At 46.8% G+C, this 27,959-nt stretch overlaps 1 protein-coding gene across 21 annotated transcripts in view; it reads left to right on the forward strand.

Annotated features, from left to right (window-relative positions):
- phldb1b (pleckstrin homology-like domain, family B, member 1b) overlaps positions 1-27,959 on the forward strand; it is a 372,433-nt gene that overhangs the window by 265,389 nt on the left and 79,085 nt on the right. For 19 of the 21 annotated variants that reach the window (XM_043676461.1, XM_043676462.1, XM_043676471.1 and 16 more), the window contains 6 exons: positions 3,817-4,149; positions 7,327-7,467; positions 11,245-11,382; positions 24,306-24,434; positions 25,029-25,184; positions 26,993-27,103. In XM_043676461.1, coding sequence (XP_043532396.1) covers positions 3,817-4,149; positions 7,327-7,467; positions 11,245-11,382; positions 24,306-24,434; positions 25,029-25,184; positions 26,993-27,103 — 1,008 coding nt within the window. The remainder of the gene's footprint in view (positions 1-3,816; positions 4,150-7,326; positions 7,468-11,244; positions 11,383-24,305; positions 24,435-25,028; positions 25,185-26,992; positions 27,104-27,959) is intronic. The other 2 variants (XM_043676470.1, XM_043676483.1) reach the window with 1 other exon arrangement.

Below are 27,959 nucleotides of genomic sequence, written 5' to 3' on the forward strand. Positions count from 1 at the left end.
ACAGATCTAGTGTGGATCGGGAAGAGACCCAGTGTGGATTGGGAACAGACCCAGTGTGGATCAGGAACAGACCCAGTGTGGATTTGGAACAGACCCAGTGTGGATCGGGAAGAGACCCAGTGTGGATTGGGAGCAGATCCAGTGTGGATCAGAAACAGACCCAGTGTGGATCAGGAACAGACCCAGTGTGGATCGGGAACAGACCCAGTGTGGATCAGGAACAGACCCAGTGTGGATCAGGAACAGACCCAGTGTGGATCGGGAACAGACCCAGTGTGGATCGGGAATTGATCCAGTGTGGATCGGGAACAGACCCAGTGTGGATCGTGAACAGACCCAGTGTGGATCTGAGAGCTCAAGTGGGACTTCACTCTACAGGCACCTGGGTCAGAGTTGAGAGTGGGGAAGCATGGGCCATGACAGAGAACATAGATCCTGGAAACGCACAGCACAGGAACAGGCCCTTCGGCCCACCACGTCTGTGCCGACCATGACGCCTTTGGAAACTTCTTCCAAGTCACCTGGTCCAGACCAAAAGTGATTAAAGAGGAAATTTAAAACTGGCTTCAGGATACATTACAGTCAAAAATGTTATTACGCACCTTTAAAGTAGGTGGGACCTGAGTCTCCTGGTTTACAGGTGAGGACACTGCCACTGCGCAGGAGAGCCCTGAGTTTGAAAATGGTAAGTTGTCAGGGGAGGTACCTGTCTGATAGGTTCCGTTCTGATTGGTGTGTGTTTCATGACCCTAGAGAGTAGGGGCAGGCCCTGGGAAGCAGCTGGTGTGTTTTGACAGGAGCTGAGTGGGGAGGATGAAGGCAGGGCTCCACAGGCAGGTACGTGTGAGCCACTCCGTTCCAGATTTTCAAATCAACGTCTCAAATGGCCGTGCAAACACAGAAAGCACCTGAGACTGGCGCAGCCGATGGATCAGTTTGTAAGTCCCTCCTGTACACTGTTAGCTCTCAAAATAACAGCAGTGTTTTGTCAGTTAACCTTTGCATTGCTGAGTCTAACGGCCTGAGCTTGCATTCAGGCTAATTACTTCTCACATGAAGGTTATTGATTAATAGGCTGTGTCTGGGTTCAGTCAGCAGTTACCCTGTAGGGGAGTGTCATGACAGGAGGTTGCTAAATCCAGGTGTAGGCCGGAGCCCTGTTGCTCAGAACATCAGCGAGAGCTGGGAGTAGAGAGGAAAATATGAGTAACATCAGGCTTTCTGAAGACGGTCTCAGGTTATTAAAGCTGGCAACTTTTAAGGATAAGGGAGGAATGAGGGAGATAAGGAATTCCGCAGTTTCAAAGTCATGGACGTTAATAAGTTCGGGGTGGCGCTTTGAGGTTTGACTTTGAAAACAGTGAGTGTGCATGGATAAGTGTGCGTGAGTGTGTGTGTCAGAGGGAAAAGTGAGGGAATGAAGGACCAAGTCAAGGTTGGCTTTCTCCACATGTTTAGCCCTGGAACTGGGGACAAAGGGCAAGGGACTGACAGTGTCTCTGGATGAGGCTTGTTTCAATGAACAGGGAAGCCATTGCCCGTCTCTATGTCCTTCACATTATCTATAATTCACTGCTCAACTCTCATTGCTCAGGGATGTACACTCCATTCTCCGTGTTGAGGGATTGTCTAGGAATATGCTGGGATTTGCTGATAAACACTTGAATTGTGTGAAAGTAGTGATTTTTGAAACTAGTGAGTGTAGCCAATCAGAAAGAGAGCTCACCATCCCTTGCTTCAGGGCATTGAGGGATGAACAGTAAATGCTGCCCTGGCGAGGAAAGAGTTTGTTTAAACATTCACGCGTAGAGATCTGCCGTTGCTTGTCCTGCTGTGAATGATCAAGTTGCATTCAGTGTAAGGCACAAAAACAGGCCATTCGGCCCAGCTGGTGTTTGCTACATTGAGATTACAGTGCAGCCTCATCCCACGTGCCCTTTGCTTTGTTCCTCTGTTGTGTGTGTTTATTATACTTCTCCTTCAATAAATCTCTACCATTCACCTTAGCGACTACTAACAATGTAACTCCGACTGCCTCCAGACTGGTCTCCATTTCCCACTGTCTATAAACAGGAGCTCCACCAAAACCCATCATACCTCTGCCCCATTTCTATTCTCATCCTTGTGTTCAGATCCCTCCATGACCCTGTTTGCTCCAGACCCCATCCCAGACTTTTGGCGCTTCTCTAATGCAGGTCAATTTCTGTATTTTCTTTGCTACACCTTACCTTCAGTGACCATGACCAATAACCTCACTCAACCCACCCACCACTCTCCTCTTCTCTTAAAACCCTCCATGAAACCGACCACCTGAACCTGCCGTCAGAGTTCTTTATGGGACTTGATGTAAAATTTCATTTGAGACAGCTCTTGTGAAATACCTTAGTGAAGGCTCCATTTAAATGCAAATTATTGTTGTTGTTCAGTGGCTGATTGATTCTGAAAACAGCTGCCAATGAACATAACAGGGGAAGGACAATGAGGAGTTCAGAAATAAGTCAATACTACGTATGTACCTCTGTTTGTTCAGTGCAGATAGAGCTCCGTACAGACTGATCAGTAAACACTTGTGACTCAGAAAGTGTGAAATGAACGTAACCAAGACTGTTCACCTGATGAAAGATTTTCTTTGGACACAGTTTGTTCACAAAAACATCGAGTTGTGTTTAGAGATTCTGAGTCAGCAGCATGTTACTGTGCAGGTCTAACAGTGCAGGCTGTGTGCTGAGTACAGGCCTCATAATCTGGAGGGGGTGCTGTCAAAACAGAGGGACTTGTGTTCACACAACGGGTTCCGGCAAGTTCCGGCTGAAAGGCAGTGAAGGAGATTTTGATGTAATATTCAAAAGGGAATTGGGTAAATATAAGGAAGAGAAGAGTGTCAGGTCTCTCAGGAAAGAAGAAGTGGGACTAATTAGATTGGTCCTTCAAAGGGCCAGCACAGGGAGGGGTCAAATGGTCTCACAAACTGCAGCAATTCCGTTTTCCTGTTACTGGCTTTAACTGAGGGTGGGATGTTGACCAGGACATCACTTACAGTGATGATAAAGGGGGAATTACCTTTCCGAAGGTTTCTGGTGTTTGGAATTCCTTTTCCCAGACAGCAGGGGAGATTGGGTCTTTGAGAATATATTCAACACTGAGTTAGATTTTTGATCACAAAGGGAGTTGTGGATTTTGAGGGACAGGTGGGAAAATTGAAATCAGCCCCAATCAGTTCAGTCCTGTGTGAGGTCACTGAATAGCAGAGCAGGTACAATGGACCGAATGGCCTCTCCCTGCTTGTATGATCTTATTTAACCCTTTATGCACCCTCTGTCCATGGTATTAAAAGCCTCCAAGTCATGTCTCTGCCACTCCAGAGAGCTGCTTGTATTGTCAATTTTTTCATTTAATTTGTTCTTAAGGGGTGGCTCAGTGGTTAGCTCTGCAGCCTCACAGCACCAGGGTCCCCAGGTTCGATTTCAGCCTCGGGTGACTGTCTGTGTGGAGTTTGCGCATTCTCCCCTTGTCTGTATGGGTTTCCTCCGGGTGCTCCAGTTTCCTCCCACAGTCCAAAGATGTGTAGGTTGGGTGAATTGGCCAAGGGAAATTACCCATAGTGTTCAGGAATGCACAGGCTAGGTGGGTTGGCCATGGAAAATGCAGGGATAGGGTAGGGATCTGGGTTGGGCATGATGTTCTTTGGAGGGTTGGTGCAGACTGGATGGGCCAAATGGCCTCTTTCTGCACTGCAGAGATTCTATTTTCTGTGTGTGTGAGGGGGCAACACATCCCAGGTCTCAGCTCTTTATCTCTTTATCTCTTATCCTGCAGGAGCGACAGCGTCTTGAAACCATCCTGAACCTGTGTGCGGAGTACACCAAGACTGATGTGTCCAGTGGCCCCGACATGGGCAGGATGACCCCGCACAGTGAGCAGCTCCACATCGAAGAGCAGGGATTCTACCCCAGAGTGGCGGACTCTGCTCCCACCAGCACCACCAACGTTAGCAGCAGGGGCACCTCGATGGAGCGCAGTGGGACGGGCAAAGGGTTCAGGGAGCAGGTGGCCGAACCCAACCCTCAGAAACCACGAGAGGCTCTGGAGAGGTCGGAGGAGGAGAACCTGAAGGAGGAGTGCAGCAGCACCGAGAGCACGCACCATGAGGTAGGAAGGAGACAGAAAAACCAAACCTGTTTCTGCGACACTTCCAGCTTTCCTGAGGGAGAGTGAGGCAGCTATTGCTTTATAAAGCGCACGGGAACAAATCAGTTTTGGAGCTCAGTGAGGTGCCCTACCACACCGGGTTCAAACAGAAATTGCTGGAAAAGGTCAGCAGGTCTGGCTGCATCTGCGGAGAAAAGCCAGCATAAAGGTTTCAGGTCCGGTAATCCTTGCTCAGAACTCTGTTCTTGTTTCTGATTTCCAGCATCTGCTGTTCTTTTAGTTTTTACTGGGGCAAAATCAGACATTGTTAGAAATACTGGGTGGATCAGGCAACCCCTGTGGAAAGAGAGAGAGAGAGTTAATGTGTCAGATCAATAACCTTCCACCTGATAAATTAAAAGCAAAAACACTACAGATGCTGGTAATCTGAAACAAACACTGACTGTCCTGGAGAAACTCAGCAGGTTTAGCAGCCCCTGTGGAGAGAGAGAAACAGAGATCATGCTTCAAGACCTTTAACACACTTGTTCAGTTCTGACATTATCTCTGTTTCTCTCCACAAACACTGCCAGACCTGCTGAGTTTCTCCAGCACTTGCCACATCTGTTAAAGTGTTCGCCTGAGCGGTGCAAAAGGCACCGAGAGAGGTTTCCAGGTGAAGGGGGAAGGGAGGAGCAAGTATACGTGAGGATGGCAGGTTAAATGAAGTGACAATGCTGACAGACCAATGAGCACAAGACAAGAAATCAAAGCAGTGCCAAGGAGAACTGAACAGAATAAAATAAGAAACATTAGGAGCATTGGCTGCTCTTCTTAAAAACAATGGGAGCAGAAATTGTATGAGTTAGGAAGATTATAAGGAGTCATAGAGTCATACAGCATGGAAACAAACCCTACAGTCCAATTAGAGTGGTGCTGGAAAAGCACAGCAAGTAAAGCAGCATCCGAGGAGCAGGAAAATCGACGTTTCGGGCAAAAGCCCTTCATCAGAACTGAAGCTGGATGAAAGGCTTTTGCCCGAAACATCGATTTTCCTGCTCCTCGGATGCTGCCTGACCTGCTGTGCTTTTCCAGCACCACTCTAATCTAGACTCCGATCTCCAGCATCAGCAGTCCTCACTTTTGCCTACAATCCAATTAGTCCACGCCAACCATAATCGCAAAGTAAGCTAGTCCCACCGGCCTGTTCCTGGCCCATATCCCGCCAAACCTTTCCTATTCATGTATCATAGAATCCCTACAGTGTGGAAACAGGCCCCTCGGCCCAACAAGTCCACGGTGACCCTCCAAAGAATATCCCACCCACACCCATTCCCCCACCCTATTATCCTCCATTTACCCCTGACTAATGCGCCTAACCTACGCATCCCTGGACACTCTGGGCAACTTACCATGGCCAATCCACCTGACCTACACATCTCTGGGAGGAAACCAGAGCACCCGGAGGAAACCCACGCAGACACGGGGAGAATGTGCAAACTCCACACAGTCAGTCGCCTGAGGTGGGAATTGAACCCGGGTCTCTGGTGCTGTGAGGCAGCAGTGCTAACCACTGACCGACTGTGCTTATCCAACTGTCTATTTCAATGTTGTGGCTGTACCTGCATCCACCAGTTCCTCTGGAAGTTTATTCCACACACAGACCACTCTGTGTGTAAAAACTTTGCCTCTCATGTCTTTTTAAAATCTTTCTCCCCTTGCCTTAAAAATATGCCCCCGGTCTTGAAAACTCCCCAACTCTTGGAAAAAGGCACCTGCCATTCACCTTATCTATACCCCTCATGATCTTAAAAACCTCTTTAAAAACCTCAACCTCCTGCGCTCCAGTGAAAGAGTTCGAACCTATCCAGCCTCTCCCAATAACTCAAAACTTCCATTCCTGGCAACATCCTGGTAAATCTGTTCAGAATCTTCTCCAGCTTAATAATATCCTTCCCATAACTGAGCGACCAGAACTGCACACGGTACTCCAGGAGAGAGCTCACCAATGTCCTGTACAACCTCAACATGACACCCCAACTCCTGTACTCAAAGGGCTGAGCAATGAACGCAAGTGTGCTAAACACCTTCTTACCCACCCTGTCTACCTGTAATGCAGATTTCAAAGAATTATGTACCTGAACCCCTAGGCCTTTCTGTTCTCCAACACTACCCAAGGAGAGAGTCAGGACTGCAGATGTTGGAGATCCCAAGGCCCTACTTTTAATTGTATAAGTCCTGCTGTTGTTTGTTTTACCAAAATACAATACCTTGCATTTGAATGACAATTCCTACAGCATGGAAACAGGCTCTTCGGCCCAACAAGTCCATACCGGCCCTCCGAAGAGTAACCCACCCAGACCCATTCCTCTACATTTACCCCTGACTAACACATCTCACCTACACATCCCTGAACACCACAGGCAATTTAGCACGGCCAATTCACCTGACCCGCACATCTCAGGATTGTGGGAGGAAAGACATGGGGAGAATGTGCAAATTTCACACAGTCGCCCGAGGATGAAATCGAACCCACCCAGGTTCCTGGTGCTGTGAGGCGGAAGTGCTAACCACTGAGCCACCATTTATCCAAATTAAAGTCCATCTGCCAGTCCTCAACCCATTGACCCAATCAATCAAGACCTCTTTATAATCTTAGATAACATTCATTGTCCATAGTAAGAGGCCCAGAGCACCAGGCTTTCATTAACCTTCGTTGCAGTGTTGTAGGAGACAGTGCAATCAGGACTGCCAGTAAATGCTATCATCCAGCAGAGCCCAGGTACTGTCAGTGAATAATAAAATAAAATGGCCAGAGGGAGATTGGGCTGGAGAGTTAAAAGAGCTGAAAATGCAGCAGTGCTAACCGAAGGGCTCGAATTTAAGATAAATGACAGAGGAAAGCCTTTTCTTACACAGGGAGTCATTTTGATCTGTAATGCACTACTTGAAAGGGGGTAGATTCAACAGGATTGTTAAGGAGGGAATTACAAAAGAGGTGTTGAAGGAATTGTTTTCAGGGTTATGAGGAGTGAGCAGGTGAGTGGCTTTAACCTGATAGAATATTCCCGTGAGCTAGAACAGCTGTGATGGGTTGAAGGGCCCCTGTTCCGCGCTGTGAGAATCTATCCGAGCTGCTGTCTTGGTTTTGTTTTCCTTTCCGTCCTCTCAGTCTTGGTTATGTCTCAATGTAAACAGCATGAAGATTCTGCGAGCAGTCACTCAGTCCAGCAGGCTGTCTACCTGGAGGAGCAGAGACTCCGAATCCTCGCGTCTGTGGACGAACTCAAGCAGAGGATTAAAGAACTTGATCAACAACTTGAGGAATCCAATCACGAGGTGCGGGGATTAGTCCCATTTTACTCAGCTCTGTGTCTTCCATTGTATTTTGCAGTTCACCTTCAGGCAGGTGGTAAAATTTCCCCCTGACCCAGGTCTCTGTGTTTTTTTTTAATATTTAATTTCTAGGGGTCCCACCTCTGTCAAGGTTCCTGGAGGCTCCATCACATGGCATCCCATCTTGAGACATCTCTTCCCCCTCCCCCAGTCATTGGTCCATCCTCCAGCGACACTGCCTCCCTGCGGCCAATTGTAGAACAAACAGAATCCTTGAGTGATCATTGTTCGAGAGGCATGGGGGTGGAGTGGTGGCTGGGAGAGTTGACAGGTGTCTCACATTGTGCTTTTTGGAGAAGCTACGTCAGTCACTAGCTGATTGAGGGCCATTTTGGCAGGAGTGAAACCCCCCAGAGCTGGCACTGGGGGCTGTGTCAGCTGATGGCACAGCCCCTCACGGAGGGGCTCAGGATTGTTGAGCAACCCACCGCTACAGCTGGGGAATTGCAGGCTGGAGGGGCCTGAGTTGGGCAAGTTGGCAGTAAGAATCATAAAATCCCTACAGTGTGGAAACAGGCCATTCGGCCCATTGGTCAATCCTCCAAAGAGCGTTCCCCCCTAGATCCATTCCTCTACCCAATCCCTGTAATCCCTGTGTTTCCCATGGCTAATCCCACCGAGCCTGCCCACCCTTGAACACTATGGGACAATTCCCCACGACCAGTCCATCGTAACCTGCACATCTTTGGACTGTGGGAGGAAACCGTAGCATCCGATGGGAACCCGTGCAGTCACGGGGAGAAAGTGCAAACACCACACAGACGGTCACCCGACAATGGAGTTGAACCCGGATCCCTGGAACTGTGAGGCAGCAGTGCTAACCACTCTGTGCCACCCCATAAGGGCAGGAGTGGGGATAGTTCACCTCCCAGCGCCACGCCTCTCAGTAGGGCACTCCCTTTGAACAAGTGACTCTCCTCTTCCAACCACACCATGGGGCTCTCACCACAATCTAGCTCCAATTGGTTTCCCTCCCAGAATGCCAATCTCTGGGTTAATTACTTTTTGTTCATCCGGCGCACATGGGCTCCATTGACAAGGCCAACATTTATTGCCCATCCCTAATTACCCCTTGAACAGAGTGGCTAGCTAGGGCCACTTCAGAGGGCAGTTAAGAGTCAAACACATTGCTGTGGGTCACTGTAGGTGAGAATGGCACAGATTCCCTTTCCAAAAGAAGCCATTAGTGAATTGGGTGGGTTTCTGAACAGCAATGATTACCATCGGGTTGGCTGTTTAATGCTGGATTTTCATTCATTCAACTTTCACCATCTGCTGTGTTGGATTCAGACCCACGTGCCAAGACCATTAACCTGGGTCTCAGGGTTCCTTGCCCAGTGACAAAACCATGATGCCAACACCTGTCTCACTTAATATTCACGGTGACAGGATGAGGGTCTTCGCTGAGCATTAACTTGCCACTGAAGGATCTCAAATGGTGTCTGGGCCAGGGTGTCACCCATGGGTCAGAGATGGCATGGTGCTGGGGTGCCCACCTGACCAACCCACCGTAATAACAGACATCTTCAGATGGCTCCGGCCTCTGCTCAGATCTCGTTTGTGCATCTGGACCAACAGGAATCTTACCAAGCTGTATTCTAGCACTGGTCTAGGGATTACTAATACTAACTGGGGACAGATGACCACGTGCAAGTGTGGTCAAAAGAGGCCCGTTCTTCAGGAACAAGAAAGGTTCATTGTTAAATAAAGGAAGTAACAGTAGAGATAACTACGTTAACCTAATCGAAGAAATGGTTATCTCCTAAGAGATACCAAGCTAACTTAAATGACATGGATGTTAACAGTAGAGATAGAGGAACAAAATAGATCAACTGCGCTATCAATTAGAGCTGATTAGCTCCGCCCAGAGATAGACAATTTACACCTCAGTGGGTGGGACTTCAGATTTACCCATTCAGGCCAACTGCCTTATACTAGCCCTGTCACCAGTGCTGCTGTGGAGGAAGGAGGAGCACCTGCTCCAGTAGTATCTGGGACCATCTGGGGACATTTCCCACATTTCTTCCCTTTTAAAATTACCAACTGCAGCAACCCAACTTGAGCATTATCAGATCAGCCCTGATCTCCTTCAATGGTGAAGCAACCTTGACGGGCTGAATGGCCTCTTGCTGCTCATACATTTTACAGTGTGGGAGCTGAACCCAGTGTTTCTGTAGACCTCGCTCTCCTGTACCTGGTATTCCGAGGGAATCTTGCAAACCTGCACTGATTCGGTCTGTGTCTCCAGGAGAAATTGGGGACTGCAGATGATGGAGATCAGAGTTGAGAATGTGGTGCTGGAAAAGCACAGCAGGTCAGGCAGCATCCGAGGAGCAGGAGAGTCGACGTTTCGGGCATAAGCCCTTCTTCAGGAATGAGGCTTGTGGGCCCAGGGGGCTGAGAGATAAATGGAAGGGGGGGCGGGGGCTGGGGGGAAGGGAGCTGAGAATGCAATCGGTGGATGAAGGCGAGGGAGAAGGTGATAGGTCAGAGAGGAGGGTGGAGTGGATTGGTGGGAAAACGATGGACAGGATCAAGAGGGCGGTGCCGAGTTGGAAGCTTGGGCCTGGAATAAGGTGGGGGGAGGGGAAACGAGGAAACGGGTGAAATCCACATGGATCCCATGTGGTTGCAGGGTCCCAAGGCAGAAAATGAGGCGTTTTTCCTCCAGGGGTCGGGTGGTAAGGGTTTGGCGATGGAGGAGGCACAGGACCTGCATGTCCTTGGTGAAGTGGGTGGGAGAGTTGAAGTGTTCAGCCACAGGGAGGTGGGGTTGGTGGGTGTGGGTGTCCCAGAGATGTTCTCTGAAACGATCCGCAAGTTGGTGTCCAGTCTCCCCAATGTAGAGGAGACCACATCGGGTGCAACAGATACAGTAAATGACATTGGTGGAGGTACAGGTACATTTCTGTCAGATGTGGAAGGATCCCTTGGGGCCTTGGACAGAGGTGAGGGGGGAGGTGTGGGTGCAGGTTTTGCACTCCCTGCAGTGGCAGGGGAAGGTGCTGGGAGTGGGGTGGGCTGGTGGGGGGCATGGATCTGACAAAGGAGTTGCAAAGGGAATGGTCTCTCCGAAACGCTGACAAGGGTTTGAAGGGCTTATGCCCGAAACGTCGATTCTTCTGCTCCTCGGATGCTGCCTGACCTGCTGTGCTTTTCCAGCGGTCTGTGACTCCTCAACCTCCCAGACCGTACATTTTTAGATTAATTTGGCCATGGGGAAAAGGCAATGTATAAATGTAAGTCCTTGTTAGTGAACTACCTTTTACAGCCCATGTTTTAATCAATAAGGAAATGAAAGTGTTTGAATGAAATGAACAGAAGTTACAGTTTTGGCAAATGCTGCACTGCTTTTTCTGCCAGGTTTTCCCTGCAGCTGTGACCTGCACTTTAACCTTTGACTGATGGAGACTCCAGGAACATTCTGGAAGGGTGGCAATCCAACATTCTCAGGCTTAGAGCTTCCCTTTGAATCGACATAAATGTTGGAACGAACTTTGTCGCGATCTATCTTACAGCATTGCCCCTCTCCCTGTGGGATCTTGCTGTGCATAATTTAGGCTGCTGTGTTTCCTGCTTTACAACAGCTTTAACCCTTGGGCGGGTGATGTGGGGGTGTGGAGGAAGGAGGATTGTCCGTTGCTGGATGTAAATCACTCAGGAAGCCCCCGAGGATGTGCCAGGCGCTATGTAACTGTGGTTGTGTGCCATTCACCGCAGGCGGAGATGGAGCGAGCTCTGCTTCAGGGAGAGCGGGAATCGGAAGTTGCTCAAATCCGGCAGGAGCAGGAAATCATTGCGCAGTTGGAGGAAAAACTCTCGGAGTTGGAGAGCAACATCCAGAGAGAGAAAGAGAAGGTAAAGCCCATTTTCACCCAGGTCTCTCGCTGTCTCTCTTCTCTCTCTCCCCTCTCTCTCTAATCTTTTCTCATTATTTCTTCAAGATGCAGAGATGTGGAGCTTACCTGATGTCAGCTCCCTCACCGTTAGGGGAGACAGTTCAGTTTGCTTTTCGAGGGAAACTTGGATGTTATATTGTTAGGTGTCCCAAAAGCGAGCAAGGGTCTACCTTCCACAAGTTGTTTCTGTGCATTTCACAGTTCGATATAAACTCCAACCTACTCTCGCTTCTTCCCAAACCACTCCCCTTACTGCAGAAAAACAGCCCTTTTCTCTATCAACCTGTTCAGAAATCTTATTACACTTCTCTGGTGCAAGTGGAAGTTGTACTCAGGCCTCTTGGCTCAGAGATAGGCACACTACCACTGTGCATAAAGCCAGCTCTTTCATATTTTTTATTTAACCTATTTTCCCATCAACCTGTTCAGAGATGTTATTACGCACCAATGGAGCAGGTGGGACTTGAACCTGGGCCTCACGGTCCAGAGGTAAGGACACTACCACTGCGCGTCAAGAGGGCCCCAAAACCAGCCCCATTAAAAAAACATCTCTCCAATGCACAGCAGCTGCTCTCAATTATACCTGGAGTAGGTCCTGGCTCATTTTTAAAAGGATTCTCATTTACACCAATAATTGGACCAACAAACATCAGAGTAACCAAGTTGCTATCACATCTTGATAAAAACCGAAAGAACTGCGGATGCTGTAAATCAGAAGCAGAAACGTTGCTGGAAAAGCTCAGCAGGTCTGGCAGCATTGGTGGAGAGAAATCAGAGTTAATGCTTCTGCTCCGGTCACTGGACCTGAAAGGTTAACTCTGATTTCTCTTCACAGATGCTGCCAGACCTGCTGAGCTTTTCCAGCAACGTTTCTGTTCTTGTTGCTGTCGAATCTGCTCGTTTTGATGACGTGACAGCACGGCGGTCCTTTCTTCCGCTCTCTGACTTCAATGGCTGATCAATGAGGAGGGTAATGTTCCAGCCCATGGCCACGATCCAGACCAGCAGCAGTGTGGTGTTTTAGCAGCTCCTGGCCCTAAGACTGTAACGATAAGGAGCTGTGACAAAATGACAGGGACAAATTTTGTAATTGCACATCAGACAGTAACAGCAACTCTTTGATATTGATTCATTTTGTCTCATTCAGATCTGAGCTTGAGAGTGATCCCATACACTGTGGCTCAAAATAAACATTATCTCATGTTAATGCCAGGACTTGTGAGTGTCTGTGCTCCTGTTTGTGTAAAACCACAGTGAGAGTGGTAGACACACCGGTGACAGGTACATTTGACCTGATGTTGAATAAACATCTGACTGCTGATCATTGTATTCCTCAACTTAGGAGAGGTGAGGCATTGTCTGTAATCACCAGTTCACCAGTTTCCTCATTTCCCCTCCCCCCACCTTACCCCAGTTCCAACCTGCCAGCTCAGCACCATCCTCATGACCTGTCCTACCTGCCAATCTTCCTCCTCTCTGACCTATCACCTTCATCCCCACCCCCATTCACCCATTGTACACTTTGCTACCTTCTCCCCAGCCCCACCCCCTGCCATTTATCTCTCCACCCCAGAGGCTGTCAGCCTCATTCCTGATGAAGGGCTTTTGCCCAAAACATCGATTTTCCTGCTCCTCGGATGCTGCCTGACCATCTGTGCTTTTCCAGCACCACTCTAACCTAGAGTCTGATTTCCAGCATCTGCAGTCCCCACTTTTGCCTAGGGGTCAGAAAAAGGTCAGACGGTCCTTAATAAATCCAGTCAGGAATTCAGGAGAGATGTCTTTCTCCAGAGGATGGGTATAATGTGGAACCCGCTTCCATAGATAAGTGACTGAGGTGAATAGTTAAGGAATGTATTTACAGGGTAGCTGGATAAGTACATGCAGGAAGGAAGGATGGGAGGATATGTTAATAGGGTTAATAGGGTGTGGAGACTGAACTGGAGCATAAATACCAGCATGAACTATTTGGACTGAATGGCCTGTTCCTGTGTAGTGTATTCATCATACCTCAACAATCTCTCACAGCACAAGCTACGACACATTGCTGTTCAGATATCACGGAGCTGTTTAAACATGCTCAGAGGCAGTGACAAAAGGCTATTTTGTCAGCAGCTTTGAATCATAATATCCACTCAGCCCCAGGCACAGAGCTGCAGAGGTGTTCAAACAGAAAGAAAAACATTGATTTTGGCAAGTGATATTGGAGCCATTCTGTGATTCCATTCCATTAAATCAGGGATTAAACAAAAACCAGCAAATGCTAGAAACACTCAGCAGGTCAGGCAGCAGATGGAGAGGGAGAAACACGGTTAAACTTTCACACAGAATACTCAGAGATTAAGAGATTTAATTTTAAACAAGTTCAGAAGCAATGAAAGGGGCAGATTTGGGTGGAGAAACTAAAGGGGAAGGTCGAGATGGGATGAAGGGAACGAGAGGTTAAGTGACAAAAACGAATGCAAATTTGAAAGGCTGTGGATAGAACAGGGAGGGAAGGGAAAGATGGGCCCAGAATACATGTAAAAGGTGACACTGAACATCTACTGGCATCTGCTCCCTGGCAAACAGGGGAAGGGTAGCAATGACCTACAGATATTGAAACTGGAAGGGTCAAAAATGCCTCCTTAAAAACTGAGGCTTGGTTCCCGAAGTTTGCGTTCAGCTTCATTGGAATAATGCCGGAAGACAAGTACAAAGAGTAGGAGATTGATTAAACAAACAGTAAGGATTGAGTTGAAAACCTCATTGTCAGCTCCTGAGAGTCTTTGTGTTAAATTCCTAGCTGGCTCTATTTAATTTATATTCATTCACAGGACAAGGGATTAAACAAATGCTGGGTCAGCATTTATTGTCCATTCCTGATTGTCCTTGAGAAGGTGATAGGGAGGTTGTGAAGACATTGTAGACAGTGTTTACAAGTCAGAGAAAGTGGGTGCTGCAGATGCTGGAGATCAGAGTCAAGATTAGTGTGGTGCTGGAAAAGCACAGCACGTCAGGCAGCATCTGAGGAGCAGAAAAATCGATGTTTCAGGCAGGAGCCCTTCATCAGGAATTTTACAGATTGGCTATGTTGCAGTGGGGCAGGATGGTAGATTTTCTTCTTGGAACCCAGGAGTACACCCAATGGGTTTTCACAACAATCCATTAGCTTCCCAGGCACCATCTTGGATCTGAGAATTTACTACACAATTTAAATTTACACCCTCCAACAGCTGGGGGAAGGGATTTGACCCAGTGTCTCCAGGTCATTAGTGCAACCCTTGGAATTGATGATAACCGAGTTTAATGTTGCCACAATGCTACCAGACCATAAGGCTCCAGTCTCATCAGTGAGAGATGACTGATGGCACTTTAGCCTGAGGGTCACTATGCCCCAGGTGAGGCAAGACATTGAGAAAGAGAGTTTTTCATGGTTACCTCAGCCGGTGTGGGAATTGAACTTGATTACTGTTAGATCACTTCTCAGTGTCAATAGCTGAGATATCACAGGTGCAGATCACTCCACATCACAAATCAGCCAACTGAGCTAACCAACACCCTGCACTCCAACCCACCCACCCCCCAACCAATTCATAAATGCTGTCCCCTCCTGAAAGCCATCTACAATCGAAACGGATGCTGCCTGCCCCACTGTGATTCTGTCATACATCTTGTCCTATTTGCACAATTGGCTGGATTTTCACATGGGCTTTGGGCCCAAGTGAGTCCCGTAACCAGCAACGAGACCTTCATAGAGTCACAGAGATGTACAGCACGGAAACTGATCCTTTGGTCCAATTTCATCTTGGGGGACAGGTTCCTAATTTTCCTCCCTTGTGGGAGGAGAGGCGTGGTTAAATACTGGTCAATGATCTGCACCTGTGGGATCTCAGCTATTGACACTGAGAGGCAATCTAACAGTAATCATGATTTGTGACAGGAAATCAGCTGTAAATCGAGGTGTAACAGGGCTCTGTAAATATTAACATGACTGTCAGCCAATGAATTTGAGGAAAGCAGAGTTATGGAAGGATTTAAATTAACAGCCTACTTTAATGCAAATAGAGTTCTTTTAAACATGAGCTTCCATTAACTGCTGCCAGTCAGAACTTGTCAAATGCGAGAGCGATGTCTCCCGCTGAAAGCAAGATTATTTCTCTAGCATAATGCTCTCCGTGGAGATTAGCTACATCAATTAAACAAAAAAATTATGTTGGTTAGTTCTAGAAGTCACTCCAGCAGGAATCATCCATTTTTCTGGAGAGGACTAGTGGTAATATTGCTGGCAAGTGATGGTGCTGAGTTGGCCTGAGTATGCTCTGTGCTCCCCAGGTGTGTCTCAGATGCCTGTCCATCGGGCTGTACTCTCTGGTGTTACCCAAGATAAAAGGGCCATTGTCCTTATTCTACTCAGGGAGCAGCTGTGTACAATCAATGATAGCTCAGCTCTCCAGAGAGATAGAGATCGGATGTATCCTTAATTCCCCTTCCCACTCCCGTTCCGACATGACCATCCTTGGCCTCCTCCATTGCCACAATGAACCACACCGCAAGTTGGAGGAACGACACCTTATCTTCTGCCTGGGCAGCCTACAGCCCTGAATACTCAATGTTGAGTTGTCCAATTTCAAATAACCTCCCTTCCCAACCCCAACTTCCTTCCCAGCCCCTCCCCCTCCCTTCCACTCCTCCCTGTCACCAACTGGATTCATTCCTCCCATTGACTAACCCTCTACCTGTCTTCACCATCCTGCCCCCACAATCCCTTTTATCTACAGTTTCCCCCACCATTCCTGAAGAAGGTTTACACCTGAAACGTTGACTTCTCTCCCTCCTGATGCTGCCTGGCTTGCTGTGTTCTTCCAGTCTCCTGCCTGTATCCTTCATCAAGGCAACTCATCCCATTCTATTATGACAAATGCTCCAGACTATACAGACCTGTACCTTTCAAGACAGTTACATGTTATTAATATGTGACATTCCTTATTGCCTTGCCTTTGGACACGTTCTCTGTTTCCCATAGTCAGGGTTCAGTCAGTTGTGTCTGTGCAATATCCAGTAACATCAGTGAAATATCACCGCAAAGACTGGCATCCCGTCATCAAGTCACCCTTTATTGTATGTTCAGTACATGACACTGACCCAGCTAGCTCAGAGCTGGCTCCTTGAGTGAGCAGAACCTTCTGCCACTCCTGTTTATATTTTTTTTTTTTTTTTTTTCCTGTTTATATTATATTTTATTAAACAAGTTACAAAACAGTTTACAAAAAACATTGACAGCTGTACACAAAAGACAGCAGTTTTACAAGGGAGGGGAGCAGCAAAGCTAGGCCCCGAACCCTACCGTTCAACCATTTTACAGGGAGAGGAGGACAAACCTCAAATCCCAGTTCCACGTGTGACAAGACAGTGACAATGACATTTATACATTAGACAATACCGTTACATACAAAAGTGCAGACAATACAGACCCAGCAAGCCCCCGCCCACTCCTGTTTATATTTGTCAGCCAGGGCTCTCTGATTGGACCAGGTTAACAACCCCAATCAGGGAACCCATTTTCTATGAGATCTACCCGGCTGACCTTGTTCCAATCACTACAATCAGTGGACTCAGAGTCCTGACTGTGTGTGTAAGCCTGTGATATTGAGGCCATTAATTAATTAATAATTAGTGTTGTAAATAAATGTCACAACATCTATCTCAACACGAATTCAACTCTATGAGATATTTATGAATGATCCCATAGAAAATGACAAAACACATCACATCCTGTTTCTGGATATCATCTCAAGTCCAAAGGCCTGAACGTGGGCTCTGAACAAGCTGCAGTACTTCTGTGAGCAAATATCTGACTGACCAGCACTGCCTCAGCCTCTGTGCATGGATTGGTCATTCCAATGATGTTCTAGGGATCTAGCACAGGTGCAGTGGTCACAGAGTGAGACCAGAATGACCAGCAGACGGGGAATCTGTAAAAAATCAAATGTATGCAACAATCAAGTCTCGTTTACAGAGGTGTTAGCACAAAGACAAATACAAGCAGCAGTTGTTGCTTTGTGAGTCAGTGTGTGTTGTTACACTCCAGTAATGACACTTAGAGATATCTGATCAGCTGACTCACAGCCCCATGTCACCTGTAGGCTGTGACCTGGTGAGTGAGTGAATTGTTCTGGGAATTGTTTTGATGCTGTGGACTCTCAGTCGGTCTGAATGTGAACTTGGACATTCTGCAATGAGAGAGCAGCCTTGGTCAATGCAGCTGCAGATGAAGCTGATTTGTGTCCTCTGTCAGGGGGAAGGTCACGTTGTGGGAGATATGATCTGAGCGGCAGCCTCCAGTAAACAGGAGATTCCGATTCCAGCCCCTACTCCCTGCAGCAAGTGACACCAAGTAAGGGCGAGCTCAAACTGGGAAACGCAATCTGATATTTAAGGGTTACCATAGTCGAGGGTTTTTTTTGTGACACACTTTACTCTTGCTTAAATACAGTTTCTAACTTTCTGTGCACTAATTCCTTCTAACTCTGTTAACTCTTTGAGATACTGACATGGCTCCTTCCTCCTCCCCACCTCCTGCATGTTTTGTCTATCGCCCAGTCTGCTATGGTAACTGTGGTAACATCACAGAGACCATTCCCTCACCTCCCCCCCCCCCCCCCGCCCCATTGTCCTCGCCCTCCACTGAAACGACGTCTGACTGCACGGTCCATGTCCCCGTGGCGATGTGTGAGTGCGCGCTCGCGTTGCTAAGCAGCTTACCTCGTGGACCACTGCTTTCACCACCTCCGAGAGAGAATCGATGAATTTGTGTCAGAGATTCATCGGTTGTTTATAACGTCTTTCTGCTATTGTTCCTAACGTAGTGACATGGCCAGAGGAAGATGAATGAGACTTCACCAGATGGGAAAACAAAATCCCTCCCACTCCCCCGTCATGTCTTGCCAGGGGGGCCAGTCCCAAAAATTGCTTGCTTTAAATGAATTAACAAAAGAAGTGGCCTGAGATTCTTTCCAAAGTTCTTGTTTATTTTAATGGAGTGGCAGAGTTTTGTTACACTCAGTCTTCACAAAAACCAGGTGGGGAAGTCCGGGTAACACCATTTTTCTGTCTGATCTTTCGTATATGAAACCCAAAAGAAAAGTTGCCTGGGTAAATTGCGGCCAGCCAGCATGTGTTTCAGCAGTATGGTTTCTCAGATGTTTAACCAGTCCTACAAAGCAGAATGCAGTTGTTATAGATCTCCAGGCAGTTATGAGACAGGTATCAATTCTCCTCTCGGTGTAAGGCACAGACCCTCTCTATTCATTAATGGGGACATGGGCATCGATGCCAAGACCTGCATTTGTTTTCATCACTAATTACCCTCGAGGGGAGTTAGGCTTCTGGACTCACGTGTAGGCCTTCATCAATCTTCTTCATTACTTCTTCCAAATATTCAGTCGAGTTTGTGAGACAGGATTTCCCACGGACAAAGCTATGATGACTGTCCGTAATCAGTCCCTGCCTTTCCAAATACATGGAAATCCTGTCCCTCAGAATTCCCCTCCAACAATTTACCCACCACCGATGTCAGCTATCATTCCCTAGCTTTTCCTTACCACCTTTCTTAAACAGTGACACCACGTTTGCCAACCTCCAGCACCTCACCTCTGACTATCAGTGGTATAAATATCTCAGCAAGGGGCCCAGCAATCACTTCCCGAGTTTCCCACAGAGTTCCAGGGTACACCTGATTACAGGGATTTATCCTCCTTTGTGCAATTTAAAATATCCAGCACCTCCTCCTCTGTAATATGGGCACTTTTCAAGATATCAATATTTATTTTCCCTGCCAGTTCTCTTGCATCCATATCTGTCTCCACAGTAAAATTGATGTGAAATACTCATGAAGCAACTCCTGTGGTTCCACACATTGACAGCCTTGTTGATCTTTAAGGTGTATGTGCATGTACATGCGTGTTTGTGTGTGTGTCTGCATGTGCGTGTTTGTGTGCGCACATGTGTATACGTTTGTGTACGCGCGTGTGTATGAGCGTGTGTGTGTGCGCGTGTGCGCGCGCGGACACTGTTTGTGAATGTGTTTCGAACCTGCTTCATGTAATGACCAGCAACTTTCCCTGCCCCAGCCCCCGGAGAGTATTAGGAATTCCAGGCTAACCTAACATCTGACTGTCCCCTTGAAAATGTCTCCCTCAGCACTGGAGCAGTGGAGAGGACATTGAGTGCACATTACCAGCTGGATGCAGTCCAGGGATCTCCATGATCCTTCCTAATACAGCCCAGTACCTCCATACAATAGTAACTTGCATTACCTGGTGCCATTAACATACTAAGCCATCCTGAGGCCATATACAGAATTGCTTATTCACTAAAATGGAATGCTGAGTGAGAAAAGGAGATTGGTGGGTAGAGGAATGTTTTCAGGAGGGTCTTGAAGGGAAGCAGGGATGTTTAGGGAGAGAGTTTCGGAGCTTGGGAGCAGAAACCGTGACCATCGATAAACAAGTGATGAATGAGCAAGAGGGCAGGATGTGAGGGATGTAGAGACACTGGTGGGTGGGTGGGACTGAAGAAGGATACAGAGATGGAAGAATTGAATGCATTGAGGAGAAGTTTTAAATTGAAGCAGATGTGTAAGGGATTTGGTGCATGAACTACCTCCTGCCCCAAATGGCCAATAAATACGTGACCCAGAAACTTTGTCAGATCTCCTGATCGACCTTTGTTTGAGAAGATACAGGCACCTGGGACCAACAATTTCAAATCCAATTCCCAGTCCTTGTCCTCACTGAGACAGATTCCGCAAACACTCATACTAACTGTGTGTATTTGGATTTGGTCAGTTATGTCCGTCAGAGTGGAGTGGAATGTGTGGAAGTAAATTGCTTTCTGAGAAGTGACAAAGGTACAAATTGTGAAAGTGGTCAGCCACTGATTGGTAAGGTTGTACAATTGTGTGAGCATAAGAACTGAGGATGCAGGAAATCAGAAAACAAAACAGACATCACCGGAGAAACTCATCAGGTCTGGCAGCATCTGCACAGAGAGAAACAGAGCTAATGTTTTGACATTTGCGTTCTGAAGAGGGGTCACTGGTCCCACTTTGTTGCTCTCTCCACAGATGCTGCCACACCTACTGAGTTTCTCCAGCAACTCCTGCTTTGACTTTAGTGAAAGCACATGTTTTTCACCCGGTTTTACTAGCTCCAGGCTTTCACCATCTCGGGCTCATGGCCAGAGATACTGGGAGGTGTTCACTAAGCAACCATCACAGCAAGTATCAACACGCTGTTTGACTATGGTGTGGAATCTCTCCTCGGTCCCGTCCTGTTTTTATTTATTTTAAATAAATAAATGTTTTATTTATTCACTCAGATGGGGCATCACTGGCTGGCCCAGCATTCATTGCCCGTCCCTAGTTGCCCCTTGAGAAAGTGGTAGTGAGCTGCAGTCCACCTGCTGTGGGTTGACCCATAATGCCCTCAGGGAGGGAATTCCAGGATTCTGACCCAGCGACAGTGAAGGAACAGTAATATATTTCCAAGTCAGGATGGGGAGTGGCTTGGAAGGGAACTTGCAGCGGGGTGGTGTCCCCATGTATCTGCTGCCCTTGTCCTTCTCGATGGTCGTGATTGTGGCTTTGGAAGGTGCTTTGAGGATTTCAGTGAATTTTTTGAGCAGATGGGGAGAGTTCTGGAGAGGTGCAGAGATTTGTGGAGGGAGTTCATTACCAGCTGAAGGGCATCATTGCTCGTACTGCAGTGAGGAAATTCAGGGATGCTCAAGAGGCCAGAACTGGAGGAGCACAGAGATCTCGGATGGTTGTAGGGGTTAAGGAGATTACGGAGAGGCAGAAATTTTCCATGTCTGTCTGGATCAGTATTCCCCAGTGGGGGCAATTTTCCCACTCACTCATAGGCAGACCTTTCTAGTTCTCATTAGCTAAGTGTCACCTACCCACACCTTCTCCCTGGCAGTTAGGGATGGGTAATAAATAAGGACCTAGCCATCAACACCTACTTCACTTGAACAATTTTTAAAAAACTCAACAGGCTGATTGAGATAAAATTCCGCTACCATCAGTGTTATAAAACCATAAGATATAGGAGCAGAATTAGGCCATTTGGCCCATTAAATCTGCTCTGCCCATCCATCATGGCTGATAAGTTTCTCAATCCCATTCTCCTGCCTTCTCCCTGTAACCTTTGACCCCCTTTACTAATCAAGAACCTATCTGTCTCTGTCTTAAGTACACTCAGTGACTTGGCCTCCACAGCCTTCTGCAGTAATGCGTTCTGCAGAGACACCACCGTCTGGCTGAAGAAATCCCTCCTCCTCTTAGTTTGAAAGGGTTCTCCTTGAAACACCTTTGACTATAACAGACACCATTCACACACACCCTGACCACCTTCGCCCCCACCCCTGCCAACCCCAAGACTGGGTGCGGAGAGGTGCCTGTTGTAAACACAGGCTGTATTATACTCAAAAGATTTCTGCAGATTTTGTTGTTTAATTGTTCCTCAGACTTTGAAGGGTTGCTTGCAAGTGAGTGTGGAGCTTATCTACTGGCTATTGTTGGCATGAAATGAGGTCAGCATATTCCTGGAGCACTGGGATATTGAGCAACCCATTTTGTGCCAAACCTTTTCCTTGCCAACATGTCCAGAGCATGTGCAGTGAAGCAGTCTAACCTGGAATATAAAGTGATGGAATTCTACAACTCGCCTTGAGGAGTATGGCAGTGTAGAGAACATGTTTCCACTTGTGAGAGTGTGCATAAATATAACCTAGATTCTTGTAAACCTCCTAATACATTTAGGGGAAGCATCTTTATCCAGAGAACAGTGAGACTGTGGAACCTCCTCCCACATGGAAGTTTATTTATTCATGAGACTGGGCTAGCATTTATTACCCATCTCTTAAGTCCCTTGAGAAGGTGGAGGTGAGCTGCCTTCTTGAACTGATGAGGTTCCTGGGGTGGAGGGATGCCCACACTAACCTGAGGAAAGGAACTCCAGGATTTTATCCCAGCAACATTGAAGGAATGGTGATATATTTCCAAGTCAGGATGGTGAGTGGCTTGGAGGGAAACTTGCAGGGATGGGTGTTCCCATGTATCTGTTGACCTTATCCTTCTCGATGGAAGTGGCAGTGGGTTTGGAAAGTGCTGTCTGAGGATCTTTGGTGTATTTCTGCCGTGCATCTTGGAGACAGTACGCACTGCTGCTACTGAGTGTTGGTGGTGGAGGGAGTGAATACTTGGGAATGTGATGCCAATCAAGTGGGCTGCTTTGTCCTGGATAGTGTTGAGTTTCTCGAGTGTTGTTGGAGCTGCTCCCATCCAGGCAAATGGGGAGTATTCCATCACACCCCTGACTCGTGCCTTGTAGATGGTGGACAGGCTTTGGGAGGCAGGATGGGAGTTTCCGAGCTGCAACCACAGTATTAATATGGCTGGTTGTGTTCATTTTCTGGTCAATGGTAATCCTCAGGATGTTGACAGTGAAGTGGGGGGAATCAGAGATGATAAAAACAATTGAATGTCAAGGGGCAATGATCAGATTCTCTCTTGTTAGAGATGGCTGTTGCTGGCACTTTTGTGCCCTGAGTGTTATTTGCCACATATTGGCCCAAGCCTGGATATGGGCTGCTTCCGAGTAGTTGTGGCGAATCAGGAAGAAGCAGTTAAGGGAAAGCTGTCACCACACGAAACAAACTGAAGCCGCTGTTGAAGGAAGGAATGGCTGAGGTTGCGAGAAAGTCAGCAGGAATTCAGTCTGTAGCTGACCCCAGGTTCAATAAAATGACCAGAGGTTTTGCTGCAAGTTCTTTGTTGCAATTCATGCTCCTGATTATTAGCTAGTGAGCTATTTCCAAATCCATACCAGTGCTCAGGGACATGACAACATCCTCTCAGTATTTGGAGCATCATCGTTGGACACTTCCTGTCCCCTTGCTAGTCATGTGATCTGCTGGGGCAGATTTGAAATGGGTGGTAAAAAGCAATCAAGGTGTTGTAGGAAACCTTCTCCTCTAATCCGCCTGAGGTTGTGGTTAGGAGAGAAGAATACACCTTTGGCCAGGTCTGAGCCCAGATCTTGGGTCAGTGGCAGCCTTTATCAAGGAAATTGGATTAACTGGGGAATGGAAAATTCCAGAGAAATCCCCCCCCCCCAAAAGATGATAGAATGAGACAAATTAAACCTTCCTTCTCAATGGACTGTGAATGAAAAGGGATTGCCCAGACGTGGTGACATTGCGATGGAGGGGCTTCATTTGAAACACTATTGGGTTTGAGGTGGCATTGTGTAAATAGTTGCCTGTTGTTGAGTGAAATCCTGTGTCTCTATTGTTTGACCAGGATGACCTCCTAAAGTGCTCCTGATGATGGATTAGCTTGATGTACAGGGACTCACTTCATTGGCAAACATTAAGCATTAGTACCACTTCACACAAAAACATCCCCACCACGCAGTAATCGTTAATCTATAAAATCTTTGTGTCCCATTGAAAGAGGTGAAGTTGGGTAAATTTTGGTGAGGCTAGCTAACCACTTGAATGGGACAAAGTTTACAGGATGTGGGACTAATTGAGATGGCGCCGCTATGATCAGCTTCATGTTCCAGAGGTTCTAGATTTTCTTTATTTGGACTTTGGAGTAGGCCATTCGGCCCTTCTATTGTGCAGCATTCAGGAGCTGAAACAGAATTGTTTTAGTGATGATTAGCTACTCTCAGGCCTCTTCTCAAACTTCGCTACTCCAGCTCCCAAAACCCATCGCCAACTCTCTATTCCAAACCTGTTTGGCTGTAACCACTGTTCTAATCTTCAGGCTTCTGCATGGCGTGGATTTGAGAAGTGTGTTTTTTTTTTCTCTTTTTTGTTTTTCAAATTCAGGAAAGGGTAAAGCTTGATGCTGAGGAAAGAGAAGTGCAGAGACTACAGTCGCATTGCCATGAGTTGAAGAGCCAGCTTGATAACTGCCCTGAATCAATGAGGGAGCAGTTACAGGACCACCTCAAAAGGGTCAGTTTCTCCTACCTCATTGGCTTTCCCTCCCTCTGGATCGTATGACCTCTCTGTCCTGATACTGTAGCTGACTCCAGGTACTCAATGTCACAACATAAAGGCGATTAGGGACTCTGGAATCAGAAGCGTTTAATAAAGTATTTACGGTCGCCCATACACAGCATAAAACCCAAGAGATTTGGGGGAAACCTTGGAATGACACTTGCATGATTGAATAAGTCTTGCATTTTGTTGGGTTTTGTTTTTGGTTGTTTTAAATTTTGGATCCAATTTGTTGGAATGCATTAAGAAACTCCTTTTATAAATGCTTTTAACTTTGCTTTGTCATTACTTATTAATATACTGTGGCCATTTGTACTGAGAAGTTTGTGAAGTTATGTTGAAAACATGAACTCCATATTTTGCTAATAGTTTTTGAGGGTTCGAGAGAGCAAGAGAGATTGAGTAGTCAAGCTCTTGATGTGGTCAGTCAGTCTTAAGCGAATCACATCAAGATCCTCCGGGAGGATTGCTGCCGAGCAGCAGGACACAGCAGGCTTGATGTTCTTTCTCTCTGCTGTTAGTTACGGAATCTCTCATGACCTGTCCTAGGAAGTGGAGACTCTCGAATCTGAAGCCAAACTCTTTGAAGACTTGGAGTTTCAGCAGCTGGAGAAGGAGAGTCGCTTGGAAGAGGAACGGGAGACGGTGAGCCAGCAGCTCCAGCAGGACAAGGCTGAATACCAGCGCAGTGCCATGCGGAGAAAGGTACTGGCCCCTCTCTGTAGCCAAAGTCCCTGCCTCCTGCCCTCCTCCTCGCTCCAGGTTCAATGACAGTGGGTGGTGAACAGCTGGGACCTGGGTTTGACTTCATCGTAGGCAGTGCTTCACATTGTCTTGGGGATTATCCCAGAGTGCTTCACAAAACCTTCTGAAGCACAGTGTCTAACATCCAGTGGGCCAATTGATTCACAGCAAGACTTCGTAGATCCCTGGAAATGCGGGATTAATTAACGGGGAGAGAGCGAGGAGATTGGCTCTGTGTTCCCTTAAAGAATGAAAGGGGGACCTCATTGCAACTTAGAAAATTCTCTCAGAGCATGAGAGGACGGTTTAGATGGGTTGTCGAGTCTAGAACCGGGGGAAATAATCTCAGGATAACGGGTCGGCCATTTTGGATTGAAGTGAGGAGTGATTTCTTAGAATTCTATACTCCAAATGGCAGTGTCACTTGAGTATGTTCAAAATGGAGATCAGCAGATTTCTGGGCACTAATGACATTGAGGAATATTGGGATAGTGCAGGAAAATTGCATTGAGGGGATGATCAGATGTGATGCAATTGAAGGGCAGAGCAGGTTTGCCGGGCTGAATAGCCTGCTCCTGTGTTCCACTCCAAAAAAAAGTCAACAGAATTCAAGTCCTCGCCTTTACATGAGACGTTTGTTTGTTAGTCATAATCCATAATGCCCATACACCACTGATTACTAACTCCCTGTATTTGTACAACTATTCAAACCCCTAATGAGTTTATCCATCGCTGTTCCCTCATCCATTAGGTCTCGGGCATCCCCTGAGACCAGATGAGATGCTAACAGTGATGTCCCACAGTGTCATCAGGATCATCCCTGAATCCTCTGCCGTTGAGGGTTGCTATAATGCTCAGTTGATTCCGCATTCAGATCAAGGGATCTGTTGAATACCAGAGAGAAACAGTGATCAGGCCTGAAAGTAGAATGGAGGTGGAAGATTAGCAATTATCTTGCTGAACAGCAGAGGTGACAAGTGGCCTACTCCTGATATGACCTGATTAACGTTTTCATTATTTGTTCATGGGATCATCAGTTAAGAGTCAGCCATGTTGCCGAGGGTTTGTGTTACATGCAGGTCAGACTGGGTAAGAATTTACTGCCCTAAAGGGCATTAGGGAACTGGATGGGTTTTTACAACAATGGTTCCATGGTCATCAATAGACTAACGTTTAATTCAAAAATTTTATTCACTCAAATTTTATCATCTGTCAGTGTTGAATTTGAACCTATGTGCCATTCAATAAGATCACGGCTAATCTTTTTGTGGACTCAGCTCCACTTACCCACCTGCTCACCATAACCCTTAATTCCTTTACTGTTCAAAGATCTATCCAACTTTGACTTAAAAACATTCAGCAAGGAAGCCTCAACTGCTTCACTGGGCAGGGAATTCCACAGACTTTTGGGTGAAGAGGTTCCTCCTCAATTCTGTCCGAAATCTGCTCTGCCTAGTTTTGACGCTATGGCCCCTAGTTTCACTTTCCATTGGAATCAACTTTCCTGCTTCTCTTATCTATTCCCTTCACAATTTTATATGTTTTTATAAGATCCCCCATTGGTTGAGGGATATATATTGACCAGAATAGCTGCTCCTCTTTAAAGTATTGGCTGTGTGATTTTTAACCTCCTCCCAAGAGAGTTGACAGAGACTGCAGCTTCATTCCTTACTCCTCTGTAAAGCTAGCTCCAATAGCACTGCCTCAATGCTGCGCTGGAATGTTCCTTCTGGATTATGGGCTCAATCATCTCCATCTTTGTTCCACAGGACAAGGTTTCTGCTTTAGAGAATCAAGCCAATCAGATTCGCTATCAGGCTCTCCAGGAATGTGAGAGGTTGACCAGAGAGAAAAACGCAATGATGCAGTTACTTCAGAAGGTACTGGTGTCTGAATTGATTCAAACACTGGATAGGACCCATCTGAGCTGTGCTGATACTGGCTCCCTGTGATAACACTAGCCACCACTCTTTCCAAAATGATACAGAGGTTCAAAGGGCTAAATTAAGACAACAGGTCATCTGAAGTAGGAGAGACTAGACCCGAAGACACAGCCTCAGAGTAAAGGGAAGACCTTTTAGATAAGGAGATAAGGAGAAACTCCTTCAGCCAGAGAGTGGGGAATCTGTGGAATTCATTGCCACAGGAGGCTGGAGGTGATTTCCTCGAATTCCAGGAGCAACAATTACTGTTTTATATGCTGTTGTATTGTTTCGGAACTTTGGAAAAAGAAAGTCAAAACAACAGAAGTTTAAAAGGGAGAAGGGCAGACAAAGGAAGCACATGGTGAGGACAGTGCAGGAGAGAGAGAGAGAGAGAACCTGCACAGTTACCGCCTTTGCTGTTTGAATTTGTGTATCGCTGGACATCGGAGTGCAGCTGGGAAAATTAACAAACAGTGAAATTCACAACTAATCTTGGAGGAACTGTTGGGTGAAGTTCACAGCACAGAATCAGATAAGTTAATTGTTGTTTTAAGTCTGTCCAAGAGAAAGGCTGCAGTAGTGAGTACAGTGGATCCTTTCTTGATTATATGTTTTTGGAGATAAGTCTCTTGATTAAACTTAAAATATAAGTTTTATATTAATTTAACCTGGGGCAGTGTTTGTAGAGGAATAAGATGGTGTCATTTTCTGGAACCAACGACATTGGAAGGGAAAAGGTTGAGACTCTGAAGGGGGATTACAGAGAGTTAGGCAGAAATTTAAAAAGGAGGTCCTCAAGGGTAGTAATATC

Source organism: Chiloscyllium plagiosum, chromosome 35 (genome assembly GCF_004010195.1).
Source record: "Chiloscyllium plagiosum isolate BGI_BamShark_2017 chromosome 35, ASM401019v2, whole genome shotgun sequence".
Classification (NCBI taxonomy): Eukaryota; Metazoa; Chordata; class Chondrichthyes; order Orectolobiformes; family Hemiscylliidae; genus Chiloscyllium; species Chiloscyllium plagiosum.